Source organism: Macrosteles quadrilineatus, unplaced genomic scaffold (assembly GCF_028750875.1).
Source record: "Macrosteles quadrilineatus isolate MER2022 unplaced genomic scaffold, UCM_ALF_1.0 Scaffold_2__2_contigs__length_208266976, whole genome shotgun sequence".
NCBI lineage: Eukaryota > Metazoa > Arthropoda > Insecta > Hemiptera > Cicadellidae > Macrosteles > Macrosteles quadrilineatus.
The window spans coordinates 155,243,564-155,266,796 of NW_026542595.1; the positions used below are offsets into that span (position 1 = coordinate 155,243,564).

The following is a 23,233-nucleotide window of genomic DNA, read 5'->3' on the forward strand; positions in this document are numbered from 1 at the left end:
TTCAATAAATAAGACATATACAAAACACGGTACACGGAACGTACACACATTACAAAAAACACGAAAAACACGAAGGGACATTGACAATTGATCGTGACCGGGCTGAGGTAAAGTCTAGACTAGGGATGGGCGATTAGTGTTTTTTTGAGTTGAGTCGAGTCGAGTTGAGTAATTAGCCCTAGTACTCGAGTATCGAGTCGAGTCGAGTCGAGTAGTTCACGAGAAAATCAACAATTTTATTTTACATATATTCCATCTTCATTTTTACAAACGAAGCCTTTCTCAATTCACCAAAAATAGACCTGGTTAAAAACTTTTAAACCATATAAAAAACACAATACAGTATGTATGTGTGTCAAACTTATATTTTGGTACTAATTTGAAATAATAACTCCGCCAATATATATGAATTTTTAATTTTATGAGGCCTTTCGCCAGCTATGCTGGCATCATCAGACACATCACAAAACTGAAGGTTATGTTTATGTTTACAATTATAAATTTTAAAGAATGTGACATATGGGTAGTTAAAAATAAAAACTATTCTGTTAAGTTCATTTAGCTAAAGTTACAAAAATAAATCATATATGTATAAAAATGAAATATCAAACAGGAATTAACTTATAACTTAGTAAATTTAGAATTTAGTAATGTAACATTTTGAATTGGACCGTTATCATTATTTACCAAATTGTCCATTTTATTTATAAATAATGATTCCCATGCATTTAGTTCATTGGATTTTGTTATATTTTTTAGTGATTTAGTATTATTGATTGATATTGTGTGGTCCGTTTCTAAGCAATGTTTTGCTATTGCTGATTTTTCTGGTCTGTTGTGTGTTATGTGAGAAGTGTGTTCTTTGAATCTAGTTTTAATATTTCTTTTTGTTTGTCCAACGTACTTCATCTCACAACTGTCACACTGAATTTGATAAATGCCAGATTTTGATGTATTTTCTAATTTTGTTTTTGGATTTCCAAGAATGTTTTTAATTTTGTTTTTCGCTTTAAATGAAACCATTAATTCAGCATTTTTCTGAAACGTTTTCTTGACGTCTTTATATTGCTTAGTATAGGTAGCACTTACCCATTTCTTCTTTACTTTGATTGGTTCCAGTTTAGTTCTTTCTTTTTCTCATTTCTTTTCAAAGCTTTTGTCAACATATTGTCTACAATTTTTGTTTCGTATCCATTATACTTAGCCACCCATTTATTTTTAACTACCCATATGTCACATTCTTTAAAATTTATAATTGTAAACATAAACATAACCTTCAGTTTTGTGATGTGTCTGATGATGCCAGCATAGCTGGCGAAAGGCCTCATAAAATTAAAAATTCATATATATTGGCGGAGTTATTATTTCAAATTAGTATTAATTCCAATATAAACAGTTCTTCCTGAAGATTATATTTTGGTGTTAAAGGTTTATTATTAATTGCAAAAAAACAATTGCAAAAATATGGAACTAAGTGTTTATTTTAAAATAGGCCTAATGTAAATGTTTGAATTTGACTAAAGCATGAGATCTAATAAAGTTTCCTCTAATTTATAAATAGGCTTATGGCTACGTACACATGGGAGCGTTGCAACGCGCGTTGTAACACGCTTCAGATAAGCCTTTGCGTATACATGACAGTGTTGCAACGAGCGTTTGAGCAATTTTGTCTCATAGCATGTCTTGGCATAGCCATAAAAGTCGAAAAGGTAGTTTTTACTAACTCTTTGTGAGGGAGTTGTACTATAGATATAAAGAAAGAAAAAAATCTAAATACCCTCGTTGCAGCTTAGTTTAATATTTCAATTATAAAATATTAAATTAATGATGTTTTTTCCTTTTTGGACATCAAAATGGAAAAAGTAAAGCAGCCCCGGGTAATTGTGTCGGGGAAAATTTCCTAAGAACACTGTTTACAAGAAAGTTTAGCTCGTATGTTTTTTTTCTTTCTTACTTTGTAACCTAACCGAGGATACGAACGTCAGCATTTAAATACCAAAGCATGCAAATTGCTTCATTTAACGAAAGTTAAAATTTGTCTAGCATCTTGTAAGAGCATTGTTAGGGATTGGATTTTAACAGAAAAGATCATCGTAATTACCATAAGGTATTTTATATAGAAGTACACAGTAAACATACATAAAACCTACTCCCCTCTACCCCAAAACGCGCGTTACAACGCTCACATGTGTACGGTTCCATAAGAACCTTCGTAGCTCGAGGCGCGCTGCTAGCGCGCGTTGCACGATGAACCTCTGAGGCGCGCGTTGCAACGCGCGTTGGCTGAAGCACTGGCGCTGCATGTGTACGCACATATGCGCACACGCAGCGCCCCAAAAGTTGTTTGAGTGGCATTTGATTGCTGTGTTTCTAGGACGCGCGTTGCAACGCTCCCAAGTGTACAGGGTCTATAAGTATTTATCTAAGTCATTTCTCAGTTTTTGTATTTATTTGAAATTCCATGAAATTGTCTTAGTTAACTCATTAGTTTATAATTTTTTTTAAATTACGTAGCCTACATCTTGGTCTACAAATACTCTTTGTAAGGTAAGTTTTTTTCCCCCAAGTGAGTAAAAACTAACTTCCTATATAATTACATTTTCTCACTAATGATATATCTTCAAAATTTGTTTAACTATGAAAAAGTCACCAAGTCTAGCTGAAAACATATACATAAATGAGGATATTTTTGAAAACAGAATAACTAATCAGACAAAATTTTTAACACTTTTATTTCTTAACTTTTTTTCCTTGAAAATGTCAACAGTTTTTCACTTATTTTTAATAAAGATTATCACTTATAATTGTTTTAAAGAAGTCCAGATGTGTGAACTTGAAGAGCAGACAAGAGACATACGTCACTGCCACAAAAACTCTTCTCTACTGTGAATGAATGAACTGTTTATTGTGTGAAGCCCCGCTGACCGTCTAACGGGACATGGGGGAGGAAAAGAGAAAGTTTGGCAGAATTTGCCCTTGTTCTAAAGCCTGGTTCATATGCCCTTCCTCGCCCTCGGCCTCAGTCGCTTGCAGATTTCCATTACACAAGAGTGTTAATTATTTTGAAATACTGTAAATGTTTGAATTTGACTATGATGAGATCTAATAAAGTTTCCTCTAATTTCTAAATAGGCTTAACTTTTTTAAGTATTAATTTAAGTCATTTGTCAGTTTTTGTGAATTTATTTTTGTCCATGATATTTTTAAATGTTCACATATCAGTAGGGAGTAGCACACTTAAAAATATCATGGACAAAAATAAATTCACCGTATCGTTCAAGACTAACAATAAACTTGGATCTCTATTGAAAGAAAAAACAGAAACTAATTCAACCATCTACGATAAGTCTGGAGTGTACAAAATAAATTGTAATGACTGCACGAAATATTACATTGGCCAGACTTCACGCTCGTTTAAGAAGAGGTTTAAGGAACATATGCCGAGAAAGACAACAGCTCCCCAAACATCAAATTACGCAGAACATCTGGTATTACACAACCACAATTATTCAAACATCAATAGTAATATGGAAGTTTTACATTTTTCGCAGGACCGTTTAAACAGAAACACATTGGAGGAGTTTGAAATATACAGAGCAGTTAAAGCTGACCATCAAAACTTTTTGAACGATAAACTCTCCTTTCAATCCAACTAAATTTGCAATACAGCTATTAGGATACTGGAGGGGAACAATGAATGAATGAACACGCACCGGTGATAAGAAGACAGAGACAACGTCATAGACCACTTTGAACGCTAGTCTAGACTTTACCTCAGCCCGGTCACGATCGATTGTCAATGTCCCTTCGTGTTTTACGTGTTTTTTGTAATGTGTGTCTGTTCAGTGTATCGTGTTTTATATATATCTTATTTATTGAACTCTGTTATTAACGACCTTCGAATGAAGTGTTGACACCTTGAGGCCTGAAGATGGTTCAATAATGAACCGAAACTAGTTGCCAAAATCAGCAACAAAGGATTACTATATGCAGGTATTGTAAACCATTTTAAGTATAATACATTAATCCGGAGGCTAAACAACTATTTTTTGAAATGTTTATGTTACAAGTTGTTTGTATACAAAAATATTGATCGTCAGAGTTTGCCTACACACTATTTTACTTTAAAATACAGTTTATTTTCTACTGTAAAAGATCCATGTTATCAGGAGATTGTGTAATTTTGAACCAAACATTTTAAACATATAATCAAGTTTTGTCATAAATGATATCCGTCTAAGTATAAGTGCTTAATCCTTTAAGATATAAGTGGTTTATGTGTTGATACATCCTCTTCCAGATGTTTGAATATAAGTATGACCGCATACAGTACACATTTTATTCGTAATGAAAATGTCAACCGGTGTAGTAGGTCTCCAGAAAACTAACCAGTAAGCTGCAGGGTGTGAGTAGAAACCAAAATCGATTCATACCATAACCATCCCAGTAGTACTGTATGATTCAGAAAGTTAAAATAAAGTATAGTTTGGAATAAAGGGGTACATTCCAAAAGTAGACCAAAAGGCTCGGATCTCGGATGGGCTGGGCAGGCTTTGCATGGTGGAGAGAAGATACTTCAACTTTTAAAAGTGTATTCCAAGGAGTACTACAAGGTAGACGACCACTTGGAAGACCAAATAATGAAAGACATCTTCAGACTGGTATCTTCCTGTCATCCAGAAATGGCAGGGGATAGAAGAGAACAGGAGGCCAGGATCATTTTAGAGGTTTCAGTGGTCAAGGTGGTAAAATAAGGTACGGTAAGTGATAGTAGGCCTATGCAGTGTCATGAGGACACATTGTGTGTTACCGTGTTACCACTACTCAACACATGCAGCTCACCAGTAGATACAATTTATATCTAAATAGCTGGTAGCTAAAGTGCTTGCTCCTGTAGTCAGGAGGTCACCGGCTCAACCTGAAATAAGTCTGTAGCTTTTTGATAGTTTGAAACTAGGTCCAGCTGTACCATTTGATCATAAAGGCTTGTAATGAACGATCCTGACTACAACTTGTCGTCTTGGTGAGTAACAAAACCACACAGATCATCTCACTTCCTTATACTGTACACTCACCGTCATTTATACTCAGCTTAATATATGCGGCATTGTCACAAAGAATTGATTGATAATTGATTGTGTTGTCTATACAGACATTGTACTCGTTGATATCCTTCGGAGTGTCACAGTCAGCTGATGTGTCCTCACCAGTCGATCCTCCCACCAGTGTGATGAGGATACATCTTGTATTGTTACTGCTCAACAGCTGTGCTTTACCATTGGACAACGATGAAACCGCCAAGAAATTGGATTACTTCATTACCTATTTTCAGGTATATTTGGTAACAAGATTTTTGCTAAAGCTTTGTAGTGGAAACAGTACTGGTTTTTTAGTACCAGTCTAGTTTTTAATGTTTTAGAACATAATTAACAGTACCTAATTTTTAGACGTGTGCAAGTGGCTCAATTTTGGAATATAACTAAGTTCCAAAGTTGGAAAATAAAGCTTGAGCTGAGCTTTTACTGTTGTGGTTTTATCGCAATCACATAACATAACGTGTCTGCAAAGATTACATGATTGGAAAATTAACACTTTTGCTGGAGACGATGATTATGTACTCACATGACGGCATGAGATATTCATGATTTTGCCGCAATCTCGGAAAACAATGATGATGTCCACAAATCCATGAAAAATTATTCAAACTTCAAAGCTGCGATAGGGAAAGACAATGATGATGCGTACAAGGCTGTAGGAGATTTTCAAGATTTCTCTGCAATTTCAAAGACAATGATGATGTGTAACAAGACTGTAGATTTTCAAGACTTCTCTGCAATTGCGAAGACAATGATAATGTCTACAAGACTGTAGGAGAATTTCAAGATTTCTCTACAATTGCGAAGACAATGATGATGCGTACAAGACTGTAGGAGAATTTCAAGGTTTCTCTACAATTGCGAAGACAATGATGTAGAGATGTGCGAGTACTCGAGATTACGAGTTCGAGTCGAGTACGGCCTTGAAACTCGAGCTTATCTTTGAACTCGGCAGTTTCGAGTCGAGTTTGGTTTAAAATTGTAAAAAATCAATATTTGTTAAAATGTAACTTGTGTTTACATAAAATGCTTTATAATTTGTATTACTATAGATTCTACAGTAATACAAATATTTCTACAGTGTAGAAATAAGCAAGAGGTAGTTGTCCTAACCTATTTTTATAGCTGTCACAACAGAATAGGTCAACTCAAAGCAGTCGCCGGCGACTGACTGGCAATGGCAATGGCATAATCTGGCTGGACTTGACACTGAATGACATGATCGGTAGTGATTTTGTTTTAAAGTACTGTTTCACAATAGAAAATTCCACTACTGAACTGTTACAACCAATAAATCTATGTTTAAAAAAGTCAGTTAAGTTTTAAAAAGAATAGAAACACTACAAAAGGCAAAACAATAGAAGGGAGGGAGGGGTTGTGCAATGACCTCGAACTGCAACTGAGCCGGCGAGTGGTGTAGGGGGTTGGGGGGAAGGGGAGGGTAAGACCTTGGAGCTATATTTAGACCAGACTAGACTTTCACCACTTCCGAAATGGCTGGGTAGGGGCAGAGGGATTACAATAGCAGGTTTTTTCCTTGCCTGGTTTGACTTGAATTGACCACAATTAATTATTTAGCATTGAAAATACAATCTGCAAGGGACCAGGAGAAATATTCAAATTAGAGTTAATACCATGATTTACATTTTTATGTCAAAATACAACATTGCACAATCATGATGTTTTGGGTCATTGACCTTCTTAACGCATCTGTTATAAGTTGATAATTATAAATTGATGCTACCGTGGTTGAAAATAATTATTCTGTAAACTTGTAAAACATTAGATAACTCATACCCACATAGCAAAATTTGGTTGTTTGTTGGCTGAATTGGCCCTCAATTTTCAAGACACCAACCTTGAATTAAGGAACAATATTCAAGACATCAAGGCGAAATCAGGCCTGATTCAAGCATCCAAGTCAACACAGGTTTGGGTTGAAACAGCCTTGAATTTTATTGCCTGTTCCAAGCTCAAAACCAAGCAGATTTCAAGGGAAATTTCAAGTTCCAAGGCATAAACAAGGTTAATTATTGACTGAACCAAGGATGATTTTTTTTAAATTTTGAATTTTATTGGCAAAATTAATCTAAATTTACTTGGTTACATGTCTTAAAAATTAGTTTACATTTTCCACCTAATTTTCATGAGATGTAACTGAGTAAATTCAATAACCAAAACCACACAATAGCTTGAAACATATGGAATTGTTAGTTCAATACTTACTGCTTTTTATAACTTTTTCATAATCTAGTATAATACTCTAATGTTTTTTATAAAAATGGTCAGAATATAAAATATTAATTCAGAGGAATATTTCTTAAGTAATTTTATTAGGTAAATGAAGTTTTTTTATCAACCACCATTTGATAACTTATTTCATTTTTACACTGAAAATTATTTCACTTTACTGGCTATATATCATTTATTTTTGATTATATAAAAAGTATTTTCTGCCCAATGATATATTTTTTGACTTTGCATCTTAAAATTGGCACTCAGCATGTTATAAAATATTAATCTATCTATAATAAAAAATATATTTAATCCATAAAACTGTTAAAATAATTAGAACATAACAAAAAATGTATAACCATTTTTACACTTTTACTTTACTTTCATCTATTGGAACTAAGTAAATTACAGAGAAGTGTGCTGGTAAGAATTAAAACAAAATTAACTGTTCTTGATAGAAATAATGTTTATTAGAAAATTATTATAAAACAATAAAAAATAATAGAGTTAATAAGGTATATACAGCGGCCAACCTAATCCAAATCGTGGTCCAGAGCTGGGGCTACTTCTTTCTTCCTGAAACAAGCATTTCAATCTTATTAGAGAAAATCAAAATTTTTACAATGTGAAAAAATGTGAATGTTAGGGTTTCTGGTACCTAGTTTTAAATCTTATGACCATAAGGCTGGTTAAAGATGACAGGTTCTTAACTTAAGCATTGAGGGACTTTAGTTAGGAACACTATTCATTGAACACATCACTGTAATGTTACACAACACACTCAGTGGCAGTAAATAAGTCCCACTTTATGGTAAACTACCTTACCCTAACCTAAAAGTTTTAAATTGGTTTATTCCGACTAAGCATGTGCGACACAAACTCAAGCTTTGTGGGACTTTCATTGTTTGTGAAAGACACACATTAGTTAGGAATATTCATTGACCACATCACTGTAATGTTACACAACACACTCAGTGGCAATAAATAAGTCCCACTTTACGGTAAACTACCTTACCCTAACCTAAAAGTTTTAAATTGGTTTATTCCGACTAAGCATGTGCGACACAAACTCAAGCTTATTTGTGGGGCTTTCATTTTTTTGTGAAAGACACATATTAGTTAGGAATATTCATTGACCACATCACTGTAATGTTACACAACACACTCAGTGGCAATAAATAAGTCCCACTTTACGGTAAACTACCTTACCCTAACCTAAAAGTTTTAAATTGGTTTATTCCGACTTAGCATGTGCGACACAAACTCAAGCTTATTTGTGGGGCTTTCATTTTTTTGTGAAAGACACATATTAGTTAGGAATATTCATTGACCACATCACTGTAATGTTACACAACACACTCAGCGGCAATAAATAATCCCACTTTACTGTCAATTACCTTACCCTAACCTAAAAGTTTTAAATTGGTTTATTCCGACTAAGCATGTGCGACACAAACTCAAGCTTATTTGTGGGGCTTTCATTTTTTTGTGAAAGACACATATTAGTTAGGAATATTCATTGACCACATCACTGTAATGTTACACAACACACTCAGCGGCAATAAATAATCCCACTTTACTGTCAATTACCTTACCCTAACCTAAAAGTTTTAAATTGGTTTATTCCGACTAAGCATGTGCGACACAAACTCAAGCTTTGTGGGGCTTTCATTGTTTGTGAAAGACACATATTAGTTAGGAATATTCATTGACCACATCACTGTAATGTTACGCAACACACTCAGCGGCAATAAATAAGTCCCACTTTACGGTAAACTACTTTACCCTAACCTAGAAGTTTTAAATTGGTTTATTCCGCTTATTTATTCATTCCTTGTAAAAGACACATATTAGTTAACAATACAATTCATAGCTTAGAATGTAAATAAAGTTGCAATCAGATAATAATAAGAAATATACCTCCTGCTCGTCCTGAATTTGGCTTGATGTAGCCAATTACTAATCAACGTCTTTATTGATGCCTCTGTAGCCTCAGAAAAGTTCTTTCTTGCAGCCACTGCAACATTAAGACAAATATAAGTTTAATCTACAACAACAACCAAACAGCAAAATTTAGAGGTTCTCAATCAGAGGCTACAACATTTAAATGTACGCTAATACATGTAATAAAACATTTGGCATCCAAGTATTACTAAATGATTTGGGATTCCGGAGTATTGGGGGGGGGAAATTTAAGCGTCTGAAATTTATCTTGTTATGTCTGCAACTACCAACACCGTATGCCGCACAGATCTAGTTTTTCTGGAATAGAAACCCCTGAATGGCTAAAAATTCCACACCCCTATCATGACTGGTGTCTTAAACTTGAATTTTTCAGTAGGTAGAGATAAACCCCAAGTTATTAGAGGTTGTGAGATGTGGACCGATAAGGAAACTGTAGCTGAAGTTAAATGTTTGTGTTATCCACATTTACTCTAAACCTATTTTTTACGTTAAAATGTTAAAATTACATCATGAAGTAAAATAACTATTTCAACAACCATACAAAGATTCTCATGATAACATAATTATTTCATTGAAAGAGAAGGACAGGCACCAACTGAGTTTAAAGAGAATTTTTTAGTAGCACAAGTCTTTAAGGAATAAGTTCACCTTACAAGTCTAATCTTTATTTCTTGTGTTAATTTCATAGCCTAGCACAATTCAATAAGGTACCTAAGTTAATACACAATTTAAGAATCGCAATGCTCGACAACGATAAAAATTATTATTAACAATTGGTGTAAGTTAGGCCTATAGGGTACCCTTAACCCCATTGACAGTTAAAAGGGCAATCAAAAAGCCGAGTAAGTTCTTAGGGAGATGTATATAGTTTACATGTGAGCTCAAGGGTTACTGTCGGTATATTAAAAGAGAAGAGGGCTTTTCAATTAGATGGTCTTAGGCTAATGTTTTTTTCCATAAAATAAAAATGTCTTAAAATATTATAACTTATGCATTGTTGTACATGTTATACCTAGGTTAAATTATTTTATTTGTTTGAATTCTTTAAGCTTAACTGTGGCAGGTCTTAGGCCTGCGATCGTCGGTATGACGCTGCGGTCACGGATGAATGTAATGAAAGTTCTCATATACCGTGGGCCTAAACTAAAAAGACACATAATTTATCTATTAGAGATAGGGCCTATAACGAATTGTATGACAGACAATATTTGAAATGGATTCAAGACTTTCTATTGCCAATAGGCCCTACCTATTAGCCTACCGATATTGCTTTTTTCGGCTGTTGTAGCCTAATTGTCATCGATACTTCTAGACTTTGCATGAAGCCTACCTCAACCCCCTAGAGTAGATAGGCTATAACTTAAGTAAGGCCTAGTAGGCTAAAGGTTAAGTTACCGAACCTATTTTTTACTTGGCTTTCATGTAAGTTACATAGGCCTATACGACGCCTAACAAGTAACCCTGTGTTTAATTTACATTCATTTAAGACTAGACTACTGGTCCCTAGTACAATTATTACCCACGGTAACTTAGGCTACTTAAATGCAAATATGAATAGGGATTTATTTATCATTTTATGGTAGGCCTAGGCCAATATTTAAAAGCCTTACTCAGGCTACCTTGTAAAAATTAAAACATTTATGAATCAAAACATAGCTTAATATAGCCTAGCCTAGCCTTAACATTAATTTCACACTGTAAGTTGTAGGTCTAATATACACACAGGCTAGGTCACAGTCTCGCATGTGGGATATTAAAATAGGTATAGGTCTAAGTTTAGTTTAGTTATAAAAGTCGAAAGTTAAGTTACACCTTTGAAAATAGTGGCGCTTGATTAACTTTATTTGAGGTTAAAGAAGTTAGCTATGGCTACTTTCACCTAAATTAGGCCTGTGATTATTACAATTATAAGTGAGCAATTTATAAAACAATCAATGTAACATGTGAACGGTTTCTAGTTGGATTGAAAATAATCCTAGGATCAAATTCATACATGACAAAATCAAAGCCTAGAGACAGGAGTAGCCTAGATGGTAACTTTGTTCCTGTAGCAAGTGAAATAATGAACTCTTATAATGAATACAGTTGTATTTGAAGAACTTACCTTTAATTAGTTTAGAATTGAAAAGTCCAATAAGCACTTAACTGAGTTAGAATAACTGTAAACTTAAAACAAAAAGAGATCTGAGGAGCAGGAGAGTTCAAGCGATGACTAAGTTAAAGTTTAGACTGCTATATTGCAAATGGCGGAGTTGAGGCGAGGGTAGTTTAGGGGGAGCGCTACCGCTAGCGCTGCGTTGCGGTGGCGTCGGTAAACAACCGTTGAAGCTACAAGGAACAATCAGGCAATAAACAGGAGCCGGAGTACCAAACACGATTCGTTGTCCTTGGAACAGTCCTGAATCAGGCCAAAAATATCAACTTGAATTTTTAAGCAAAATTCAAGAACGAAGTTGCCCTTGAATCAAGGACTGTTGCTATCTGGGTAAATAAGTATGAATTCATTCATAAAGACAATAGTAGCACTCCTAAAAAAAGCTTACAAATATCTCAAAATAATTAAGTGCTAGCACTTGGCCTTCTAGATTACATAGTTTGTTTTCCTTCATGACAACTTGCATTAATGTGGTTAATGTGCATGGAATACAATTGATTATAGTGAGTTAGGCCTAAGTCTAGGTTTCATTTGATTTCTATAACTACTATTGTATGAGCCTATTACATTATTCAGTACAGTTTTCAATCTACAATTGTTTTGTTTATCAGTAAGGTAGACTACTTGTAGGCCTATTTGTACTTTATTTTTAACATATATTTTGAGTATTTTGACAGAATGTTTGTTTACAATTAACATACAAGATTAAAAAATTTATTTTTCTTTATTTCAAAATTTATTTTTACTTTACCCACTGTCAAACCATTGGAAATTTTGTAGGCCTACTGTTACAAAAACCACACCAACTAAAAGAATAATGGTAATAAACTTACAAAACTAAAGGTGAAAAGGTAGGAAATAAAATTTCAAGTTTTAGAATAAATCTCTTTATTAAACTTATTATTGTAATTGCAACCTTAATAACTAATAGATGCAAGTATTAAGTAATTTTAGCCAAGTATTATGCAATATTACTTATCAATAGGGATTATTGTATTTAATTTGTGGATAAATAAATATATGCTCACTTACCTATTTTTCACAGAAGTAGAAGTTCATTTATGAGCTCTATTGTTGTTGTTTTAAAATTATTTTCTATGCATTATATTGATATGTTACTGCACAAATATTAATAATTAATTTATTTATAATCATATTTCAGCTTGTAACAAGGTTGTTTTAAAAGTTACATGCTCTAGGCCTAAGGAGTTACTTAAACTTACACATTCTTCGATCTTTTGGGTTTAAACTCGACTCGAACTCGAGACTCGAATCTTTTGCCAATTACTCGACTCGAACTCGACTCGACCTGAAAAACCTGTGCTCGCACATCTCTACAATGATGATGTCTACAAGACCGCAAAAGGTTTTGACGATTTTTCCGTAGCCCCAGAAACTAAGGTGAATGGCTTGAGGTCCGATAAACAAGGTTTCACAGTAGTTTTGTAAAAAGATTCATTTATATTTTCTATCTTGAAATCTATAAAATAAATCTTTTACTGATACTTATTGGTAGCCGTGTTTATAAATTGAATAGGCTTATTTGTTAAGAACCTTGGTATTTACAGCGCATACATTTATTTAGCATTTTTTTTTACCGCTCAGCCCTAAAAACCTGGATCATATTTTTCTTGAGTTTCAACTATTCAATAATCTCTAATCACTTAAACCTAAGGAAAATACTTGAACCTTTTGTGCAACTTATTAGTTTAAATTTTTGTAATTATTGTAATCAATGTATGTTGCGATTGTTATAGCGTTACTACTGGATCAAAAAGTCAAACCACATTTGGAACGATGAACAACCGTTTCCTAAAGACATAGTCTTCCAGTATGAAGATACCTTGAATAGTTTGTCACCTGACATGAAACCAGCGACGGACCTTGTGACGGCCATTAATGCCGTTAACAATATCAACAGCAAGATGTATTCTAAGGCTGCCACTGATAATCCTGTGAGTATTATTTTATCGGATTGCAAAAGATGTTATATATTTTTAGAATCAAGACTTAGTAGAAGAGATCTTGAACATCCAACATTTTTTTGCTAATGACACTCGTTAATGTGAACGTGAACACTTATCGTACATATTTAGTGCATCATTAAAATCATGACAAAAATTTAAAACTCCAAATTGATTGAATGCTAAGGGTACAAACCTTAAAAAGGAATGAGAGTCCGGTACCCAAGACAGACAAAAAGTGAACAGAAATCTGCTATCTGGTGTTATGTAAAAATACATATGTGTTGATTCTAAAATTCACATCAATTCAAGTGTAACAATGTTCATTTTGTGGTTTTAATACCTTTGATTCCTTAATACTTTAATACCGAACATTCAATACCTGTTTTTGTATAGATTATTCTGAGCTCATGAAAGTATATTTTTTCAGAATTTGGACTCACTTCTTTGTACTGTGTTTGAAGATAATGAATCAAGTGACACGGATTCCGATGAAGATAAAAGTTAGTTAGCTCTTTATTATTAACAATTTAAATCTATTCAATGTAACATTCTCATCCTGGTCAAAAATTTTACATTTTCTGTACTATGTCATATTACTAACAATGTGTAATGTCTTTAACCCTAGGACTGCCTTGCGCCGTTTAGGCTAAACAATGTTCTGATGTGTGCGCTCGGTGCCCAAACGCCTTTAATGGGATTTTTTTTCAAACGCTTATTACTCAATGAAAATGATCCAGAAGAGTAATAATTTTGATACCGTTGAAAAGAGGAGATTCTGAACTTTTATTTTCATATAAAAACGTACCTCGTAGCAATAACACATCCAATATAACTGCTATTATAATTTGAACAATATTTTGCGCGAAAACATTTTCGAGCCGCGATCAACAAAATCCTGTACAGTAGGACCTCAATATCTCAAATCTGAAGGGGTTATGATAAAAATTCGAGTTATCAAGTTTTTCAAGTTAGTGAGGTTCGAGTTATGAAAGTTCCATTTGAAAAAGTTCGAGATACTGAGGTGTTGGGGTCTGACAGTGATGTTACGTCACGGCCTTTATAACTCGACTTATACGTGTTAAACCTTTATAATCTAACTCTAAGGTACATTCATGCCAACTTTGACTTATAAAGGTAAACTTCGAGTTACTGAGGCTCGATAGTGGGAAAATTTGAGTTATAGAGGTAGAATGTTACTGTTCAAAAGTTGTTGAAATTCGACTTATTGAGGTTAAATATTTAGAAACTTCGACTTATAAAGGTACTTTTAACATTATGATTAATGTGGATTTCAAGGGGATCTAAACAAAATTGAGATATTGAGGAATTCGAGATATTGAGGTTCGAGTAATTGAGGTTCTACTGTAGTACACGTTTTCTTGAAAAAATCTTCAAGTCTTAATTTTGGCCTAAACAGGAAGTGGTTGGCACCATTGGAAAGAACTTGAGTTGTTCTTTATTTTCGTATAGAGAACTTTGTCATACAATGTTATGAAGTTTGAAAAATATTTTTTTGAAAACAAACAGCTGTTTTGTCAGTTGGCCATTTTGCCCAGGTTTCTAAATCACTAATGAGAGTCAACTTACTTGTAGCAAAAAAAAACGTTCTATCTCTATGCAGTCCCGCTTTTGTAAACGGGCAGACTGGGCATATGCCCAGGGGCGCCGGTGGTTTAGGGGCGCCTGCTTGGTGTCCCCAAACCACTGCCCACCAGCACTAGGAAAAAAAAGGGGGGCGCTGCTCTTGGGTTTGCCCAGGGCCTCCACTGACCCTTAACGCGGCCCTGTCTCTATGTTTTGATGCCTTTCATTATTGAGATTCAGGTGACACATTAGTTAGTTGTAACTGGAAAAACAAGTTGTTTGCGTTCTGCTCCCCGGAATCTAAGTAAGGTTTACAGTACGGCTACATTATTATCTGTGCTAATTTTCATCAGAGGTTAGTGTTTTAGTGTAAAAGAAGTGTATTGTTAGGTGATGTATGAGTTACTAGTAGTATTTATCTATCCATATTACGCTGGATAAGTATTATTATTTATGTCCAAATTTGTGTTATTGAAATAGTGGTTGTTTAGAGGTTATGCCTATAACCTAGGCCTAAATCATAACCCAGCCTACAATGGTATGTGTGTCTCATGCCAGAATAATGCTTCTGGAACCTTTGTTTGTTTATATTACTGCATATGTATATCTTCGTGTTCATAAATAAATATATTTCCTGTAAATACATGTAGTTTTTATCATATTATAGTAAAGTACAAAAATTAGATCTAACTTTGAATAACAAAATTTTGTTTTTCAAGTCAAAGCTATTCTTGAATTATTCTCCCAAGTTGATGTGTTTAGGGATAATCTAAGTAAAACTATGAGGAAAAACGAATTTAAACTATAAAATAAAATAACCAAATGTATTTCTCATTAATGTTTTCATGACAAGGAACAATATTGGACAACAAAACAGACAGCTGATCATAAACATAAACATTCACATCATCTGTAGTATGACTATTACAAATAACAAAAGGCAGGCATTTTCAACACTTTCCCTTATTTGCATATCATGCCGAGAGTACAAGATTTTCTTGCAGGACTGAGTCTTGGTTGAGGTATAGGGTTAGTTTCATCGTCAACAAGAGTAACTTCGGCAAAGTTTGACGAGACTTAATCGTTTAGCCACTCGAGTTGCCTTCTTTCCCGAGTCGAGTGCCGGGTTGCAGGATCGTTGGATAACTCTGCATCTTCACTATCACCGCTACTTGACGTGTCCTCAGTTAGTATAGGCTCATCATCACCCTTCACTGGAAAACTAGGCTCGTCAATAGCTTCATCAACTTCTTGCCAATCTTCTTTGATGTCATTGGCGTGAAAAAAGGACGTCACGAGAGAATACGATATCTCTTCTCTCTGGAACATAGATTCGATATCGTTCTTCGCCATCGTATCCAACCACAGCTTTCCTGTCCATTTTTCGACTCCTCTGAACAGGAACATGGACGTAGCACTTTGAGCTGACCACTCGCAGATGTTTGATCCTCGGCTTTTGACCAAACCAGAGCTCAAAAGGTGATTTGTTGGCAACTGCTGACTTTCCCACTCGATTTAAAACGTAGCCAGCAGTGATGACAAGCTCAGCCCAGATCACTGCAGGAAATGTCACATTTGGATTGGTATACTTGAAGGTACGGGCCATTTCGACGATCGTTCTGTTCTCTCTCTCTACAGCACCATTTTGCTCGGATGAATACAGCGCTGTCAGACGTTTGTTAACACCGTATTCTCTGAGAATTTGATGAACTTCAGCGTTGTCAAACTCACCACCGTTGTCGCTAAGAAACTCTTTGACGTTATGACCAATTGTGCATGCTTTACACAACACTTCACGCAACGCTTCCTTCACAGCAGATTTTTCCCTTGCGACAAAACAGTATCGGTACCTTGAAAAGTGGTCTTTTATGACGATCAAGTATCGGCGACCTCCGAAGGATGGGTCAAACAGGCCACAAACATCACCGGATAACAACTCACCGGGGGCTGAGGGGTGTTCTCGTGTTCCAAATAGTAGACGGTGTGCCTTTCCAAACTCACAGATCTCGTAGTTGGCTGGCACTTTGATACCCATTTCGGATTCGAGCTTCGATCGGAAGTAGCGTTTAACCATGTGACCCCAGCGCTCATGATATAACTGCAGAATGCGATTGTCTTCTACTGCATTAGCGCAAACCTCAGATGGTTGAACTGTGTGAAATGAGGCACTATACAAAGTTCCACCACAGTTTCGAGTGCCTTTGAATACAGTTTGTTCGTTAATAGTGAACCGACACTCGGTATTATTCGATTCAAACCTGCTATTAGGGTTTCGATCATGAGCTGCGAGAATGGACACTAAGTTCCGAGAAACACCAGGAACATACCAGACATCGTTGAGTGTGAACGTTTCCAGTTTTCCATTTTCATAGTTCGCTACTTCAACGACTCCACTGCCAAGAGCTTTTATAACTTCCTTTCCCGCAGCCTTTACTGTTGCGTTCGAGTTTGCAGGAAAAGGTTTGTACTCCGTGAACCAACTCAGATTTGACGTAATATGCTGCGTAGCGCCATTGTCGATCCACCACTGGTCGTTCGTGGTCACGATATGCATGTCACTGCTGATGCAAATCAGCGCACTTCGGTTGTCGGTCTTGTTAACTTGCGAGCCCTTAGTTCTCTTCTTATCAGTGTCACTCATTTTTGAACTAGTGCTAATGCCGTTAGCTCGAGCTGGATACGCAGGCTTGCCGTCAGCTTTCCATTTAGAACACTGACAAATCCATTGACCTTTCCCCGAACAGTATTTGCACAAAGTGTCACCTTTTGGTTTCCTATTCTTCTGACCACCGCTGTTTGTGGCACTAAGAATGTCACCAGCTTTTGACGTAGGAGCAACATTACGCTCATGAAGGATCAATGCAGATGAAACATCTTCAAGTTTCTTGCTCTCGTTTGCCTTCATAAGTAAGTAGCTAGACTTGAACCATTCAAAACGCTTCGGCAAAATGTGTAACACTTTTGACACAAACAGGAGCTCAAGAAAATCTTCGACTGTTTGGATGTTACACGTTTTGAGGCCAGCTGCAAATTCGCGGTTTTCATTCTTCAATCTTGAAAGCACGGTTGGGGCATCCTCGGTATCATCCCATTCCATACTGAAGAAATCCAAACACTGACGAAACAACTGATCTTCTGCCTTGTTATCGAACTGCTCGATCAAAATGTCCCACGCTTCCTTACTTGACAATCTTCCGGAAATACGTTGATGTAAATCATCACTAACGCACTGAGAAATAACTATTTTTGCGTGAGTCGTGGATTTGTTGAATTTCTGAAGTTCTTCCTTTTCGGCTTTAATCGGAGGCTCAGAGACTCAAACATAAACATTCACATCATCTGTAGTATGACTATTACAAATAACAAAAGGCAGGCATTTTCAACAGTTATAACTTTGTACAATATGACATTATTCTGAATAAAAATGTATTGCTGTTACCTACCTTTAATAATATAACAACTTTTGTAATGTATCGTTACAAAAACTTTTGTAATGTATCGTTAATGTATCGTTGTTAACTTTTTAATATAAATTTTATACTTCTGTTTCTGATTATATTTTTATGTTTCAAATGTTCAGCCCAAATTTGTTGATTTTTCCCAATGTAATCCTGGTAAAAAAACTATTTGAACCAAAACAATAACATTTCCAAGTAAGGAAATAAATTGCTTACATTTCATAACCTATCTTAGATTAACTGTAAAATTTTGGTGTAAAAATGTTAGGCCTCTGCTTTTGAAAAAATTCCAAAAGATTGCATTTTTTTACATAAAAAAAAACACAAACAGGGATTCCTAATATTTATTTTATTCAAAATCTCCTTTTTTGAACAAAACAAGTATGAATGTGACTAGGTTATCAACAGTACTTTAGGCACTGCAAACTAAAAAAAAACCTCTGCAAAATGGCCAAAGTTGCCAGGGCATTTTTCCATTAATCAAGCCAGGGCAGTCCTAGGGTTATAAAATAGCCAGCTCGTTTCTTTTTGCAAGTGTGGTGTTCCATGTTAAAGATAAACCTTGCAAATCTTTAGTCATCAATGTTTCACCATATTTTCTAAACTATCGATGATGATCATGAATGACGGTAGACTTTTGTTTCAGGTGAAAAGCCTGCTTCCAAGGAAGTTCATCAACAATCACAGGTATTTGTATTTTAATTAGGTTCTTGCTGGCCATACTAAAGCCTAACTTTTAAAATAGTAATTTAAAAATATAGACTGTGCGTAGAATGTATCAAGTAAAGCAAGAGATATTGTCAATAAATTACTAGGACAGATTCTTCTGATAAGTTTTAGATTTGGCTCTGGGACGCAAACTCTTGACATCATTGCCGTGGATTTACTGTCCGTCCATCACCTAACCGACTCTCCTGGGATTTAATGTTCAAATATGTCTTTGATAGTGTTCATTTCATATTAAGAACTATAAACATTGTTCATGTTAATAACACAGTGGACTTGGTGTGATGATTTAAAGAAAGGATTTTAGTACAGACATGTTAAAATTTACCAGCTAACTTTTGATCAACTATTCAGCATCTCTATTGATATTGGTGCGGACTCAATATTAATCCATGTTATGTCAACCAATGTCCAATTTATTATAAATGTAGAATGGGAGAGCAAAAACAAAACCAAACCAACAACTCTTAAGTGACTGAAAATTGTAGTGGCTTTTAAAGTGATGAAATTCAGAACTTATTTGTAATTTTTTCATTAGAGGAGTCTTTTACCTGATTATTGGCTAATGGTCTAAGATGTTACGTGGCCAAGATAGTGTTCAGTGTATTAGCATTATTTGTCTTCATCCTCCTTTACTTTGAGGTCTCATTCTTCTAAAATATGGTCAATAAGTCAGTTAACCTCACATCAGTCAGAAGAGACCCAACCCGCTCATGTCACGTAACACGGTCGCTGCTGAAAATCTTTAAACAGGCACTCGCAAACTGCGGCTGAGCCCTGGCGTGCTACTGAATCAGCTATCGCAATCGGCATTCCAATCACAAAAGAGCAGTGGTGGTTGTTCTGCGTTACGACGAAAGTGGTTGTAGTTCACTGAAACACCCGACAGTAGCAGAACTGCCTGGATCAATAACCAGTGTCTTTATAATATGGCTCCAAAAAGAGAAAATCCCCGAAACCAGGACAAAAGCATTGCCAAACGGGATTTTACGGAATGTTTAATACCAACATACAACAAAATAAAACTCGTATTCTAAGCTACAGCCTGGCAACATATAACATCGTCCCCGGCCGAGTGCTGGGCTCAGACAGACGCAATATTTGGCAGGGGAGCACACTACTGCTATAGCAGTAGGCCGCAGTGAACGTGTTAAGGTTGTATTTACTATCCTTTCACTGAGTGTTATGTGGCAGACAATGGCAAAATGCCCAGCCAACTTCAAAAAAAATTACCTTTAAGTCTTACTTAACTATTCCTGAACAATTTCCTCTTTTTTATCATCATGTTTTATGTTTTGTGATTGCAGAAAGTGGAAGATGCAGACGATGTTTTCATGCAAGAGCTAAGCAAGCTCATATCAGACAGCGTAAGGGAAGGGGATACAAAGGTCAAACCTAATGCAGACATTGCAGTACCTCTTAATTACAGACGAGCATTGGAAGGTATGATGGTTTCTATTCAATGTACATCAATATCAATGTTAAGGATAAAGATCACTTGCAGTCTAGCCATCTCATTGTATCTTTATCTCAAAAACCACAATGTAGTAATTTAGAGGAGCCTAACTTTCATTTCAAGAATAGATCAACACATTTTTTTATCAATAGACGATGCTTGAATTGAGCTTATTTCATGAAGATTTGTAATGAGAATGTAGCTTAGTGTAAAACAATCCAATCTCATATTAGTTCTCATAAAATATTTTTCATCTACTGTATATTGTTTGTAGAGCTTTAGGTAGCAGAGTCATCCACCAGAAATTTTGAATCTCAAAACCAAAACCAAAACTTTAAAAAACCGAACCCCGAATCTCAAAACCTAAAAACAAAACATTTTTACTTAGCTGGTTACAAAGGCCAACGTTACAAAAAGTACAGGTAAAAATAAATTGTTAGGTATGCAATAAAAACTGAAAGAGATCGACTCCTGACACTGACATAACATAAATATGGGTCTGATAATCTTAAACCTGAATACAACATATTTTTTTTATAATCAACCAACATTAAAATAAATTATACCCTTAACACCAACATGAACATGAATATAAGGTTAATTGGAACATTTAGTAGTAAATATTTCTTTATGTTATGAAATATTGATAATGAAACTGAATCGTATGTCGTTCGAGTTAGTCTATAGTATGTTTACTCTATTGCTACGAGCTTGTGTGTAAACAGTGTTATTAACAATAATAATGACACAAAAAATGTCAGGAGTTTCAAAAAAGTTTAAAAATCTTCAATTTCTAAACTTTTGAATCTTGAAACTCGGTGATCGAATCTGAAAACAAAACCGAACCTTTTCCAAAGTTTTGATGGTTTTGAGATTTGAGATCCGGTATTAAGACATCACTAATGGGTAACATTAAGTTATGTTGTCATGCTGAATTAGAAAAGTTACATTCAGGTCATAGTTGAGTAATAAAAATATGACTGTTAGACAAAATTCTCAAATTCTTCTCAAGTTTACAAACTTGTACAAGTTGCTAAATCAGAGATATTCATGTCCAAACTGTAGTCTAATATTTAATTTTTTAGTTTTTGATAAGGTAATAGTATATTACGTTACTAGTCCTGAAAATAAGTGTTTACTGGACGAGTGTGGTTGTTCCCGTGCGAGACGAAGTCGAGTACGGGATTACCATACGAGTCCGGTAAACACATTTTGGACGAGTTACGTACGATAGTTTACGCCATACTACTAAATCTCTACAAATCCTTATATATTACCACCAAGGACCAACTAAAGGACTAAAAATCACTAGTCATAACCTCTAAGCGAGGTTCTGTTTTTGTCTACAACCAAACCACTCATTGCCACCCAAATACAGTAGGCCTATAATCAGCTGATTGGTGTCCGGTAAAACTCATTGCATAACAGTAGTACGCAATGAAACCCCATTTGATTAAGCTGGCGGCAAACAGCTGTTTTCTGGACTAAATACTTGCGTGGGAAGTTTGTTAAAACAGTGTAGTATGGCGTAAAGTATATTTGTAGACTACCTACAACCAACTAGGCCTACAATATTGGAAACTCTAATTTTATATTTCACCCTTGAACTGTAATACTCAGAGGATATAGACATAATAGTGTTGAGTGTTTTGGGTACAAAATTTTAATGGTGAAAAATAACATTATTGATCACAAAATTATTGGAAATAAATAACTAATTAAAGGATCATATCAAACTGTTTTCCATAGTAATAATTTTGTATTATGATGATAAAAAAAAATAGTTTCATAGAACAAGTAGTAAACCTGTTTTGTTAGTCTAGATAATTTTAATGGTAACCTTTCTTTGTAGACGAAAAATCCCAATTTGTTCTTCTTTACAAGAAAGGGAACAAGCAAACTTTCAAGACATTGACTTTGCCATCAGACCACGAACTTCTAGTTAACCTCAAGTTCCGTGAAGAGGTAAGTTGCTTGTAAGATTTTATCCTGAGCACCTTAGCTCTCCATACTTAATGCAGATGTAACGTTTTACTGTATACCTAAAGCCATTAGGGTATATATTACAGCCTCAGATAATTGTATTAGTCTGATATTAAAAAATATTAATAACAGTACTTATAACCCTGAATGTAAGCTCTTTACTCTCAAATCATGTGTACATCTAAGTGAATGTTTGGCGGCACGAACAATGCCCCTCAATTTCTCTACCTCTTGCCTCTATCCCATCCAAGTTAAACTACATTCACTAGTTTGGTCCACAATATTAGCTATAACCTTCCTTTCAGTCTCCTTATATTATCTCTTCCTCCTTAATTCTATTCTCTTATATCCTCATCCTATAATATTCACAAACTACATCTGAATCTTTCTAAAACTGTTGACCTTTATGTTCTAATTTTCCTCCACAAGTTAAGCAAGAAGTATAAACTAGGATTGCTTTCATAGCAGTGAAAGCCAGTTGATTGGAGCAATCATGTTTCATGGTTTTTAATCTATATAAATAAAATTAGAGTTTTGTCTGTACATTGCTCAGAATTATATATTTTTAGGTTATTTTTATGTTTTATACATTAAAGAAGCAGATACAA

The 23,233-nt window shown here is 35.0% G+C and overlaps 1 protein-coding gene across 1 annotated transcript in view; it reads left to right on the forward strand.

The window, feature by feature from the left end:
• Positions 1-23,233, forward strand: part of LOC128986674 (regulator of nonsense transcripts 2-like) — a 66,643-nt gene that overhangs the window by 40,183 nt on the left and 3,227 nt on the right. The window contains exons 16-21 of the mRNA XM_054407159.1: positions 5,153-5,332; positions 13,209-13,406; positions 13,846-13,918; positions 19,107-19,147; positions 20,494-20,629; positions 22,495-22,607. Of these exons, the coding sequence (XP_054263134.1) occupies positions 5,153-5,332; positions 13,209-13,406; positions 13,846-13,918; positions 19,107-19,147; positions 20,494-20,629; positions 22,495-22,607 (741 nt within the window). The remainder of the gene's footprint in view (positions 1-5,152; positions 5,333-13,208; positions 13,407-13,845; positions 13,919-19,106; positions 19,148-20,493; positions 20,630-22,494; positions 22,608-23,233) is intronic.